The 14,019-nt window shown below is 45.0% G+C and overlaps 1 protein-coding gene across 6 annotated transcripts in view; it reads left to right on the top strand.

The window, feature by feature from the left end:
• Window positions 1–14,019, top strand: part of samd11 (sterile alpha motif domain containing 11) — an 82,713-nt gene that overhangs the window by 55,680 nt on the left and 13,014 nt on the right. For all 6 annotated transcript variants that reach the window (XR_013904314.1, XM_026154761.2, XM_026154759.2 and 3 more), the window contains 3 exons: window positions 1,280–1,389; window positions 8,400–8,492; window positions 11,558–11,722. Coding sequence is in view for 5 of the 6 variants with exons in the window: in XM_026154761.2 (XP_026010546.1) it covers window positions 1,280–1,389; window positions 8,400–8,492; window positions 11,558–11,722 (368 nt within the window). In the remaining variant the exon portion in view is untranslated. The remainder of the gene's footprint in view (window positions 1–1,279; window positions 1,390–8,399; window positions 8,493–11,557; window positions 11,723–14,019) is intronic.

Below are 14,019 nucleotides of genomic sequence, written 5' to 3'. Positions count from 1 at the left end.
GCCGCAAACAGTGTGGCCTCGTCATAGTGGTGGCAGCTAAGAACCATTCACCGCCTCTGTCCCATAAACTGTGCTTGCCGTGTCATACCAGACCCCCTTCATAGATGTTTCTGCTTTCAATAAAGTTGCCAGTTAAGGCTGTAAATGAGATTGCTGCTCACACGAGAGGTTGCTGATGCTGTGAAATGACGTGTTAGGGTTACTGTGAAAACAACACAGCATGTATGTGCAAAAATCTCTAAATCCTCATGGGCTTTGGGACAGCTGTGTGCAGCAGGTATATCGCATAACTATGACAGAAGATATGTAGACTGTAACTAAAAAACACACTCAGCCCTGTACCTCTCCTGCCGCACAAGCTGTTTGCCATTACACTGACTACACTCCACACACCGCGCGGCCACGCTACCCTCAAACGCTAAGCGCCTATTTCCCATCATTATGCCATTTAATGCGATCAGGATGGTAATCAGATTGCAAATGAAATGCCTCCATGACACAGTTGTGTGGGTCCGCTGGTGTGGGGAGTTTAGAAAGGCAGCTGGTGGAGAATTTGAAAGGACAGAGCGGCTCCAACCAAATCTGGGTCTAATCTGTTAACCCTCCTCCTGCTCCTCCTCTGGGTGCTGAAGGGCAGGACAGGGTGTTTGAGAAATTCTTGTGAATAATAATTTTCTTTCTATTTTTTTTTTTAATCATGTGAGGAACTTAACATTAGTGTAGGCACAAGACTAGAGAAGACTTGCAGCTCCTTTTTTTAATTGTTAGCGCAATCAATGGTGGCTTATACTTGAGGATTTTATACATTCTTATTAAATAAAACCACTCCCAAGCGCGATCGAATCGTTTATTTATCTTAACTATTCTTTACCTGTCTTTGCATATTATTAGAGCGGGTTTTAAGCTGTTAAACTGCTTATGGGTTGTGAATATGTTCATTAATACATCTTAGTGTGGAAGATGAGTAGGGATGAGACCTGAAAGTGCTGGATGCGGTAGTCTGTCAGAGTGTATTACACACCTCAGAGCTAAGAGCCAGTTGACAGGACAGCCACTTGTTGCTGCTGAGTCTGTGTGAAGATGTGCATTTTATAGAGCGCAGGTCTGTCTGTATGGAGGATTTCGGTGGTAAGTCTTATGTGAAACAGTATGAATGCTGAATGCTGCTGCTTACACACTGATTTGGGTTTACTACTAGTTCATTTCTTTTGTTCATTACTTTTAATTGTGCTCTCTTTCCTCTATGTGTGTTTGTGTGTGTGTATTTTGTGTGTTGCAGTCGTGACACTGACCTCTCTACAATTATCTCCAACCTGCACCACACCAGACAGCACGGCATGCCCGAAGGCCAGTCCGCCTCTGACCACAGCACCAGTACTGGACACACAGGTAGGATCATGATGATGCCTGTGTGTGTGTATGTGTTTTAACAGTACGCATTTGTAATGTATGCAAAATGTAAGGTGGCTTCTTTCTTTCTCTTTCTTACATTTGTCTTTCTCTTTCTTCCTTTGCATGTAGGCAGATGATACATGCCCCTTTACACCTCCTAAAACACATGTAAACGTTCCATTAACCATTTAATTTACTGTAATTTATGTGATTGAGGGAATTTAACATAAGCGTATTAGTAATTCCTAAAGGTCGCTCATGTTGATTACTTAATGTTCTTCCCACATTCTCTGCCGCACTCCAGGATTTTTTTTTTTTTTGGCTAAACCCCCTGTTTTAAATTACCTCTGAATAAATAGCTTTGTTTGCCATTAATCCAGTTTCATGTGAGCAGAGGAACCATGGTGTGCATGTGCTAAGCTAAGAGCTTTGCTTCCAGCTTAAACACAGAACACAGACCACATTTAATCACAGCTATTTGTCAAGTAGACTGTATGAGGATATTGTGCAGCCATCAAAGACATATGGGTGTTCAGAAAGCCTCTGTGTAAGTCACTGTTTAGAAACAAGTCCATTGTACTGTATGTTTCGCTCACATTTTGTAAGTTGCACTTAACTTTAGTGGCGTACAAGTATGTTTATGTAGTTTTTGATGGTACACTTGCAAAATCTTCACATTATCACAATAATATAAGAAGTTCACTAACTATAATTTTAGGGTTGTTGAAGACTTAAAACAGTTGGAAGGCCTTTCATGTTGAACTAATTAATCTCAAGAGTTTTATTTTTTCTTATCCCTGCTAATTTTTTTTTCTTTTTTTTGATTTTTTGCCTGCAGGTGAAAATATTGATCATGACACATGAATAACCCTGGATTATAAACTTCTATCAGATAATCCAAACACTTTTAAATAAATGCAGTTACCCTTAATTAAATAATTGGGTGCCTTTTTTATCAGTAAAGACCATACCTTTGCTTTGCTGTTACCCGGAGTTCAACCCCTGTCCCTTCTTATCCCATTAGTAGGAGGCACAGCAAGTGGCATAATCACCCCAGACCCAACACTTCCATACTGTCTCTCCGTGTGCTCATATACTCTGTCTGCCAGATTAATTGTCCATACGGTGCCTGCGATATGAGGTAGAGTGGGTGCAAGGTGGGGAGAGTATTAGATTGCTAAACAGCCAGCTCAGCCGGTGTCTTTGGGTCCCTGTTTGGGACAGATTTCCACCAATACACCAGTCTAATCAGCTGTTAAACTTAATGGAGAAATCAGAGCCATGAATGATTTTCCTAATGGGGGAAGACAAGAGGGGATGGAGGTGGGTGTGGGGCAGCAATGGGGGATGGTGCGCGCACAGTGTGGCCTACACGTAGGGGGTCCAAGACCCTAAAATCTGTCCGCTTGAGCATTAAAGGGAGATTTAACAGGCTGCCTAAGCGGCTCGCTTCGTGTCTGTAAACAAGTCCAATCCGATCAGCCACTGGCTCTAATTCTGTCTGCCAGTGAAATTAGACACACACTCGTTCTCAAACACACAATTACACACAAATAACATGTAGTTATACATCTGCGTGCCTACGCAATATCAACTCAAGTTCAAATTTGCGTCCACATACTTAGGTGGGTGAAATGTACATGAAGTTTTAAAGCAGTGGATTATTTGGCTTTGGGATTGGCGCAGCATAAATGCTTGTGTTTATGTGTTTATGCTGTTGCATCAGTCACCTCTGCTGTTCGACTCCTCCAGAGGTGTTTAATGTGTACCAGTGAACAGTGGAGGGAAAGAAGGGAGAAAGGCAGCCAGGAGGAGGTGAAGAAAAAGTCTGCAGCAGCGAGAGACGGAGATGCTGTGATGGAGGAAACATTTGGAAATAGGGAGCCAGAAGAAAATGAGATGAATGAGTGCGGTAGTGGTATCAAGGGAGGGTAAGCAGCAACTATGGCGGCGGACTGCTCCGTGTGTGTGTTTGTGTGTGTGCGTGCGTGTGTGTGTGTGGGTCAGGAGGAAAGGGAAGCAGGCTTGCCGGGTCGTCTCTGTGCCGGAGTGGGCCGTTAATTAAATCTGAGAGACAGACAGGAAGGTTGCCTCCCTCCCTTCTCTTCCCATCTCCATCCGTCCCTCCCCTGCTTCGCTCTCTCAATCCCCAGCCACTGGCTATTCAGAGGCTCTGTTAGAGGCGGAGAGGAGGGTGGAGGGGAAGGAGGGGTAGGAGGCAGGAGGGGCAGGGGCGCCGATGCTGAGAGTCTGGCTGCCTGTGGAGACTGTAAACCGTGGCTCTGCGGTCAGACCGGAGACTCAAACAGGCAGATAAGGTGTTTTTGGGCCGCCGCTCTCTCTCTCTTCCTCTCTCTCTTTGCTCCCAACACTCAGGCTCTCAAAAGCAGTTACAGCCTGTCGGCGTGTGTGTGGTTGGGGGTTGCAGCAGCGGTTTGGGGCTTGAGCACATTTTTGTGTGTGTTTGTGCATGCGCACCTTTCCGTGTGCGGTTTCGAAAGGCCTGGTTTTAAATGTTTGCTTGCGTGTGAATCTGCAGCCCAGCGTGTTTGTGCAAGGCCTTTTTCTTTCAAACTGATTGCTTCTAAAGTATTACCAGCTAGTTATTACATGATTAGCATAGAAAGGCAATTCTGCCCCCAAAGTAAACATTCCAGGATGTGTGCTTATATTAGCTCTGTCATACAGCGGCTAAAAAGGGGAAATGTGGATAGTAAATATTTTAAAACATCCCACAGCTTAACAGGGATGTAATTGCACTGCCATAACAAAACGCTTTCTCATGGTTTCTCAAACAGACATGCTGATGGTTCTGTCAAGATGTGAAATTCAAGATGACAAAATAAATAGTTGAATTAATAGTGAAAATAGTTTTTTCCTTCATGCCTGGGCGCTTAAAAGAAACCCTGTAGTTTCTGTAGTTGTATTGTTTCTTTCTTTTCTGCTTGTACTTGTGCAAAGTTACACTTGAGCAGAATCAGCAGTCGGTCGAGTTGTGCGTCACAGAAATATTTCTTGGCACTTTTAAATCTTTAATTGCCTTTAATAACCTGCGAATTGCGCGTTGTTTGAATGGGAATATTAGCTTGCATATTTGGGCATGAACTGTTGCCTAGGAACAGTCTCTGTAAGCAGAAGAAGACGGATGAATGCTGGGAAGACGGAAAGATCTGACAAAGAAAGCAATACATTTAAGACTGACAGAAGATATTAGACATCATTTTTGGATTCAGAACAACCTTATTGGAAAAGTTTAATTGAGAAATTTTCCATTTACAGATTTTTTTTTCAGATATTTAATCTACTTATGCAATATTATATATAAATGTTTCTTGATGGTTTTTTTCCCTTTCTTTTATATGTTGTGTTTCTTGATTCAGGATGATGAAGTATTTTATTTATTAATCAAACTTATTTTTAATTCTAATTAGTTACTTCTTTCATGTTTTTTTTCTTTTGACTTTTTAAAAGGAAATTCAAAAATAAATGGTATTTCCATAGAATTAGGACAGACAGTTGTCAGATTAGTTTTGTAGCCGTTATTTTGGGAAATAGAGTAGACAACAAAGCAGTGGTCTTTTGCTAGATGGGTAGCCTACTCAACCTAGTGAGGTGTACCGATGCCTACATATTAGTAATTTTAAAAAACTTTTTTCTGGGTGACTGTCATAGTAGTCACAGTGGTTGTCATAACCGACATTATAAACAAACCACTGGTACTGCTGATGGAAACTTCTCGTGTAACGCCATCTGTTCAGAGGATTCCTACGAGAAGGGACTGACTGTATCCGGCTGAAGGCAGTGAGGACGACAAAGACAAAACCTACTTTTGGTTTTATTTGGTTACATAATTATGATCTCTTGAAAATATCACACTCACAGATATTCATTTTAAGGTCAGATTTTTGGGGGTTTTTTTGTTCCATTCCTTTTGGGATTTTTTTCTGGCTCTGTTTGTCCGTCTTTCAGTTTCTTCCATCATATAAGAAAGACGAGCACTTTTTGTGGCAGTTTTCCTATTGGTGAACATTTGCACATGTTGTTGTGGTGCATCCTCCACTCGTGCCAACTCCATCAACCACCCCCAACCCTCTCTCATACACCCCCACCACCACCACACCGCCCTTTCCCAGCTGCATCGGCCCGTAAGCCAATCAATGCCAGGGCTTTCAGGGCCGGCGGAGGCCCCGGCGCACGGAGGAGGGATCAATAAGTTATTAGCACCATTCTGTCAGCTGTAATGTGGAGATTGATCGGGGGGCTGCGGCTGGCGGCCCACCCCACGTCCCCGCCTGTCACCCCACCCCCCCAAGCTGCTCCCTCCACTCAGCCGCCTCCCCCTCCCCTTCCTCGGCCTGATAAAGATGACAGATTAACGGAGTAAGAGAGGAATTAAGGAGTCTGGCTGTCTGAGCTGTCAACGCGCTCCACAGGATGGAGAGAAGAGAGGAGGAGGGCTAAAGTTTGAGGAAGAAGAGGGGTAAAAAAAAAAAGAGTAGGAGAGGAAGGGGAACGTTCTCCTGGCTGATGATTCGCCCTGCTGGTGTCACATGAAAGAGAAGTCGTTTAGGTCCTGCTGTTTCCTCTTTCTCTTTCTATCCCTCAGCTCTCATCTATCTTTTCTCTCAGTGGGAGGAACAGCAGATAAGGAGGAGGTTAACTAGCAAGGAGGAACTGAGGAAGAGGCTGGAACATGGTGTGTTCACATACACGTCTGAAAAAAAGGCAAGACTGCAGATTGTCTGTTGACCAAGAAAAGCTAAAACATGGGGTTATATCATTAGAAGCAAACGCTGTCTGCACTTAATAATTGCTGTATTTTGACAGTCAAAATAGCAGCCTTGAAGGCGGACTAAAACTCTTGACTCCACGACCACTAATTCCTTAGCAATATTAACAAGCAGGTGATAGGGAAAGGCCTAAGGTAGCAAACTTGACTGTAAGCTGTGTTAGTGGGAGTAAAAGGGTTAGTATAGATGCTAGCAGAGCTCAGGGTTTGGCATTAAAAGGGAGCGCCGGTGCTCTAAGAAGCCCCATTTAATTGGCTTTAAAAGCTTTCCGCCCTCAAATCTCGGGCCCTCCGGGCACTCGCTCAGGAGACGCAGTGTCTTGAGTGAGGTCGGCTCAAGAGACGACTCAAGTGTGTTTGATCATGAGAGGCTGTGGGTGTGGGTCTAAGCGCGTGTGTGTTTGGTAGAAGAGGGGCTTTAACTAATGGGGGTTCTCTCTCTCTTTGTTAATATTTCACTAATAGGATAGATGGAGACCTTCGTTTTTTTTCACCTGAAAGGACCAGTGAAAGAAAAGTACCAAGCGAGATTTGAAAACGAGAAAGAAAAACGGAAAGAGAGATCATAAAAGAGATTGGAGAAAAAGTAGAAATGGTAAAAAGCATCCAGTTTGTGTGTATGCATGCACTTGTCCATTAGCGTTACTCCCTGTGCCCCCCGCCTCCTCCTGCTGTTTCTTTTGGATGGTATAGGGAGTGGATCTCCTCAGGACCTGAGAGGTAACATCAAACACCGGATCATTAGTGAACCTCCTCCCTCTCATCCTTTCCCGCTTGCTCGCTCGCCCTCTCATCAACACCGGCACTCCTTTAGCAGCACAGCAAAGTCCTCAGAGTCCTGTCTAAATCCGTTTTTTTCCCCCTCCTCTGTTTCCCCTTGCAGACAGGAACAGGCACAAGTTTGGCTAATAGGTTAAAGGTCAGAGCTCAGACACCATATCAGCTTTACTCTCACGTACCACCAGCAATATTAATGCTGGACACAGGAAAGAGGCGGAGCTAACTATATTTGCGTGGGTGTTGCGATGATGATGACGACGTGTTTTATTTCTACTCTGTGTTCGTTCTTTCTCCGCACTGTTTACACCTGCTGTGCAAATGATGAAAAATTGCTTTGCTGAAAAAGCAGAGAGAGAGAGATGAACCATTCTCCTTGAGGGAGGGGGGGGAACTCGGCTCACCCTGAAAACTATGCATTGAGATGGGAAAGAGAGAAAGTGGAACGAAGGGAAGAAGAAGTCACTGCGATGGGTTTGGCTGTCTGTGTGGAGGAAGAAACAGAGTTGGAGAAAAATCAGAGATGCATGAAGTAGAAATAAAGAGAGAGAGAGAGAGAGCGCAATGACAAACGCCTCTTTCCTTCCTGCCGGCGCTGCGTGCGATGTGCTCTGCATCTCCTCCTTCTCTGATAAGGCCTGTATTGATTTGAGGTGTGTTTGTAGGGGAGGTGGCGGGGGGGTGGGAGGTGATGGGATGGGAAAGGAAGGAAGAGAGAGATGAGAGGGGAGGAGAGGTAAGGGGTGGGGGGGGGAGCAGCTCTAGTGGCAGGGGTGGGGACAACAGGGAGGAAGAAGAGGAGCCAGAGAGGTGTTAATGTGAGAGTGAGATGCTCCTGAGGTTCAAACACACCCAAATGACACTAACGAGAGAAGGAAGGGGATGGAGAAATGAAGAGACATGAGGGTTTATGGGAGGTCACCAAAAGTTGTTGTAGAGGTACAAAAACGAAAATTAAAATAAAAACACGTGAGGCAGACATGATGTCAGCTGAGCGGTATTTCTGAGAGGATCTCGTGCACTTTAGTTCAGTCAGAGGGTTTTGCTTCAACATCTGGAAAAAAGGAAGAAAGAGAGAGGAAGGATGGTGATAACACTTGAGGACAGACTGTTGGAAAGAGATTATGGCACAGAGAGACAGAGCCCCCCTCCCTGCTTTAGATAGACAAACAAACACGTGACTAAGGGGGGCAGATCCGTCATCCACGGCAGTGCAGGGCCTCTCTTTTCTCTGACAGAATATGCACCTCTCCAGACGCCCGTGCCTTGTTTCACTCATTCTGTTTTTCATCTTTCTCTCCTCCTCCTTGGTTATTTTTCACTCGCACTTCTCTCTCTCTTCTACCATTTCCAAAGCAGCCACCATGCACACTTGTAGAGACACAATATTGAGTCTTTACTCTGGTTTTTGTTTCTGATTGGTTTCCGTGTGTGTTTACAGATGACCTTCTAGGCAAGAGGAGAAGCTTCTCTCCCAACAGCAGCAGCGAGTGTCCCTCTGAAAGCAAGAAGTTACGCAGTGTATCCCCCAAAGGTAGGCAGTGTATTTGTGTGTTGTGATGTTACAGATGTGTGAAACTGTTTGAGGGAAAAAAGACGGAATGACTAAAGAGAAAAGATGGAAGTTGACTCGGCCGCTGGTGAATGTCAGAATGTTGACCCCAAATCATGTTTCTCCAAATATACATGCAAACATCCCTGCAGAGAAAGGTGTTATGGGTGACTACAGGTCACAGAGGCCCACAGAGCAAACGATGTGCCAGATCTCAGTGTGTCACATGCTCCTGGTTGAGATAGGAGCATGTAGAAGCAGCTATCTCGTTCCCCTTTCTTCCTACATATGCACACATTAGAGGGTGCCACCAAAAACGAATAAATAGTTAAATAAAAAACAAAGTTCTTACTTACAAAGTGATTTAATATCAATAAATGAAAACCATTTAGGAGTTTCATTTTTAGCCCTGAAAAAGATCAAACATTGATCACCTCTATATATGTGTGTGTTCCACAAAAAATGAATGAAAACTGTGATTTGAGGGCATGGGCGCCTGTCCCGTCTGTCATCTTCCAAACAAACACATGTGTACAGTAATATCCTCAGGCAGACACACTCATATGAGCATAAGCATTTGCTCTCTAGGTGAAATTAGCACAGCGTAAATGACGGACCTTACCAAGGCACACCTTGGTAAGACGGTGCTCCTCTGTAGTGCTGCAATCCGGGCGCTGTCCTCTATTATTCATATCTCCCTCGTGTGGTGTGAAACCAGGCGCCCGGCGTGGAGCTGGCACGGCCACCGAGTCTGTCCCTCTGGGCTCCTGACGAAGACTTCCTGACTGATGCATTATACAGCAGGCAAAACCCAAGGGCAGCTCACCACACATCTTATCTTTGCAGACTCACAAGCGCTGTGCATACACTGCACTTCTTATTTGACAAACTAATAAAATCTTCTTTCTGAGGGTTAAAGTATGGATTAAAATTTAGATGAGTGAAAGCAGTTGTGTGTGATTCGGATGTAAGACTGAGCTGTGTCGAGCTCGGCGTGATCCCTGTTTTGACCTTTGGCCACCAGGTGACCTTTGACCGACTGCAGTCCTGCCTGGAGCCTCTTTCCTCTTTCTCTGTGTACAGAAGCACTCATTCGTGGCCATTATCGTCTTACTTAGACACAACCCTGCCTCTGAAAGATGCATGGGTTTGTTATTGGTTGAGAATAGTGTGTGTGTGTTTGTGTATTCTGGCTCGGTTTCCTTTTAAGGCAAATGGAGGTTTGTGTGTTTTGAGTTTGTGTTTTTGTGCCTCTCACAGTGTGTATGGTTAGGTTTCTGGTTTTAAAAACACAATCTCTGTATATGCTTTGCATATATACATACATACATTCTTCCTCTGCTGTACATGCACAAACTGAAACTGAAACAAGAGAAACTGATAAAGCAGACTCTGTTTCTGTGTGTGTGTGTGTGTGTGTGTGTGTGTGTGTGTGTGTGTGTGTGTGTGTGTGCGTGCGTGCAGCCAGCTGTCCAGAAAAGTGCATTTAAGCCTTGTCAAAACATTGCTGATCCTGTGTCTTAACCTTGAGCTCCGTCCACACCCAAAGCCTGACGCGGCACCTGTACGTGGGTTAGTATTTGTGTGTTATCTATGCTAAGTTACATCTTTTTGCCTCCAAGTGTGGTGACACAAGAGATCCTTTAATGACTAATGCAGGTGGAGAACAGACTAAAAGAGACAGACTGTGAGGGTAGTGTGTGGATGGAGCCAGAGAGATTGGATACCACTGTGTAAATGATGTCTGTTTTTCTTTCAGTTGCAAAGTCGGCACCCCCTGCTGTGTTTAGAGAGCAGGAAAACTTTAGACAGGCACAGACTAGTTGCGCACGCACACACGGACGCACACACAAACACTCGAGGACCTTGGGTGGATTAGCTGGAGCTTGTCGGTGGAGACAGAGATGCTTGCGTGTTCGCTTCCTCCCTCACCACCTCCACCCCACCTCCGCTCCTCAGCGCCACTCCTGCTCGCCTGCCCGGGGCCAGACTCAGGTTTCAATAAGGAGGAGGGTGGTAAAAATAACCCCTGCTTCTTTCCTCTGCTTCTCCCTCCTCCACCTCATCCTCTGTCTCCCTTTTCTAACTCCCTAACCACCTTCCTATATCCCCCTCCGTTCTTACCTTAGATCATGTTACTATTGACAGGGAGGGGGAAGAGGGAGGTCAAAGGCAGGGAGATTAAGTATGGGGGACTGACGGCTAGATAGACATCATACACCGCATTGTCTTCGCAACACCCTAAACACAACAGAGAGGTGTTACACACACACACGTACCCACACTAACAGTGGTCGAAGCTGAGAGTTGTTTTGTACTGTTGAGTTTTCTGCATTATATACAGTAAGTTTCATCACTGCAGTGTTACCGGAGCTACTGATGCGCTTTGTGTAAGAGAAATTGTGAGTTCATGATGGGGTCAGGCTCTGAACATTAACAATGCATGGCTCTACGCATGTAGCTTCATGTGAAGAGGCTTCCAGTCCACTGGACCTTCATGATCTTTGAAAGCACATGTTCTGACTCATATTTAACATATGCATAAAACTTATACTTGTTTTATTAGGTAAAATGAGAAAATATGACCAAAAAATGCTTAATATTTAGGTATTTCTCAAAGGGTCTAGTACCTTTAAGAACTGAAATCAAATCTTAACTAGAAAAAGTTTGAATCACTATTTCTTATCTGACAATAAAGTTCGCAGTAATGTTAAAGCACAGTGCTTCATGTGTCTGATGTTGAATCGGCTTTTTAGCTGTTGAACTGCAAAATTTCACAAATCTGTGACCTCTGGTTACCATTTAGAGCCACTAATGCTTTGAGGCTGCTAACAGTATTACATTTCATGCAACCTCTTGCTTGTGGCGTGCTCTGCACAATCGTGACATGCAAATGAATGTGGACTGTTCTTCCTATAAATATCTCGTGTGCCACTGAGGTGATAGAAATTTATGGGGAGAGCTTCAGAGCCTGGAGATCAAGTTAAAAGAAATTTCCCGATCAGTTTGCTACTGACAATCGCTAATCCCTCCCCTCCTTTCTGCAGAAAACTCCCAGAGCCCAGGGGTGGAGGCAGGCGGCAGCCACGGCCACATGAGCCCTGAGGAACATTACAGGCGCATGATGTCAGCGCTCAGCGAGCAAGGGTCCTACGAGGAGCAGCAGCAACGCCTCTACCAGCTAGCAAGCAGCATGGGTCTGCCCGGTCACGGTCAGTACACAAAGCTCTGTCTTGCTATTTCTAATCTTTCCCCACTCCACAGATTTTTAAATTCTTAATAGTAATATATATTTAGAAATTCTTACATAAAAGATCTAGAGGTTTCTTTTTGTTCACTTTAATTCAAGCATCTTTTAAGAAACAAAACAAAATAACCCTCCTCCATCACCTGTCGCTAAGTCACTGAGGTGCAGTGCTACCTGGTAACCCTGGAGTACAGCTCTGTGTTCACACTACCCTGTAGCACCGTGCCACGCCGCTGCCATTGTGAAACCCCGGCCACTGAGACGGCTGACATTTCTATTTGCGGTGCTTGCCCACCCAGTGTCAAAGTGTCACTCAGGGTGATTTCTGACCACCCCGACTCTCCGTTGTTAACAACACCCACAAGCCTTCACATGCATCAACGCCATGATTGATCCAGGAGCTCTCATTGGCTGCCTGCCAACCCTCTAAGTCTCACCCAGGAAACCTCTAGTGTGTCACATATTCACTGAGTTTCTATAGACATAAAATTCCCCAGTTTTATCTTGAGGAAACTGGAGTTTGATGGGCGGGGAGGAGAGAAAATGAGAAAAGTTGTTACAGATTGATAAGCTGGCTTCTTGTTCTTGTCGCTGAGCGTGAAATGTTAATATTTTTCTCACATTTTTTCTACAGGATGTAACATTGACTCCGACCAGTGTCCTTTTTTTTTTTTTTTTTCTTTTTTTACACGAGTCTTTCTTGCAGTAGTATAAATCCAATCAGTGCTTGGGCCAAATTGTAGTTTGAGCAGCTTTTATTTTTATTTGATTAGTAATGATTTTTAATTGCCGGTTGCAAATCTAGGGGCGAAGCCTATAAAAGCTTTAATTGCACCCCCCCCCCCCCCCCCCCCCCCCCCTAGAGTTTAGAGGCAAAATTCTGGGGGTTTTATGGCCCTGGGCTAAGTCTGATCACCGGCTTCCTTTCCCAGAAGCTCTGTCGGTTTTGAGGCAGGCGCTCTGGCGCGATGCTGACATACTCGCTTCCTTTTCTTCACTTCCACATTCCAAATCATTTGATAGTTTCCACATTATCCTTTATTCTGCAAATATGCTTTCTTTGTGCGACCAGCACTTGTGCAGAGAAGAAGAGGCACGGGTAAAGAGGGGAAAAAATTTATATCTATGGAGAGGAAATGAAGAAGGAACACAAATGAGGGAAGAACAAATAAATAACTTCTCCTCGAGGAAGAAATATAAAACAAGTTACAGTTGCCACACACTAAATGAACCCATCACTTAAAGATAATTTCCTTGTGACATAGCACACTCCTGTTTATATGTGTTAGATGCTGTCAGTGGCTGAGGAGCCACGGGCAGTGCAGGCTTTGCTAGTGCTGACAGCCACCCTTCCATATTTCTCTATAAATCCACTGGCTGTTTACAGGTTTATTTGCCAAACACAACACTGCTTCCACATCCTCCCTTTCTCCAATTAACAGGTGGCGCTTGTTAGGAACCACACTGTGAACAGTTTAGGATGTAGGACAGAGGGATGGCTGTTTTGTCTCTTGAGAGGCCGATGTGAATCACTTCAGCGAGAGCGAGCCCCTTGACATTGACCTGGTCTCCAATGAGGCCCCCATGACCCTCTTCTTTAACCACCTACGCCACCCCCACCCCCCCGGGGCCCCTCATCTCTCCTATACATTTGCCTCTCATGCTTGCTTTTATACCACCTCCCCTCTTCCTCCTCCTTTTTCCTTACCACCAACTCTCCCTTTAGCCTTGGTCCCCGCAGAGCATCCTTTCATGTGTTTGAAGTGTGGGGCACAGAAAATGAAAGTGTGCGTGCGTGGAGAGGTGGGGGTGAAGAGCAAGTCTCCTTGCATGGGTCTAGATGTGTGTGCACGCAAATGTGTAGTTGCAACGTGTTGTGTGAGAGGCTCTCTCTCTGGACCTGATGGGCAAAAGAAGAGTACCAAAAGAAGTGATTGGGGGTGTGGGTGTGAGGGGTGGGGGGGGTGGAGGGTTGAAATTGGGGGTGGAGGTGGAGGGGAGGAAGGGATGTAGAAATGGCCAGGAGGACTTTCCCTCCCTCTTCATATGATGAAAGGAGAGTAAAGAAGAGAGAAAAGAAAATGAGAGGTGGGGGTAGAGATCCAGATGAAAGTGAAAGGAGGGGTGGGATGGGGGGGCGTCTTCTCCTGTTTTGTCTCTTGGAGTTCAGTCAGCGTCGAAATGTGGAGCTGTGCGTAACACCTCTAGCACCATCCCAAAAAAGTGAAAAAATCAAGCAGTGCGTTTGGTCAAAGGACGAGG

Source organism: Astatotilapia calliptera, chromosome 20 (assembly GCF_964374335.1).
Source record: "Astatotilapia calliptera chromosome 20, fAstCal68.1, whole genome shotgun sequence".
Classification (NCBI taxonomy): Eukaryota; Metazoa; Chordata; class Actinopteri; order Cichliformes; family Cichlidae; genus Astatotilapia; species Astatotilapia calliptera.
The sequence above is the reverse complement of the archived record's forward strand: the minus strand, read 5'-3'. Positions and strand labels throughout refer to the sequence as shown.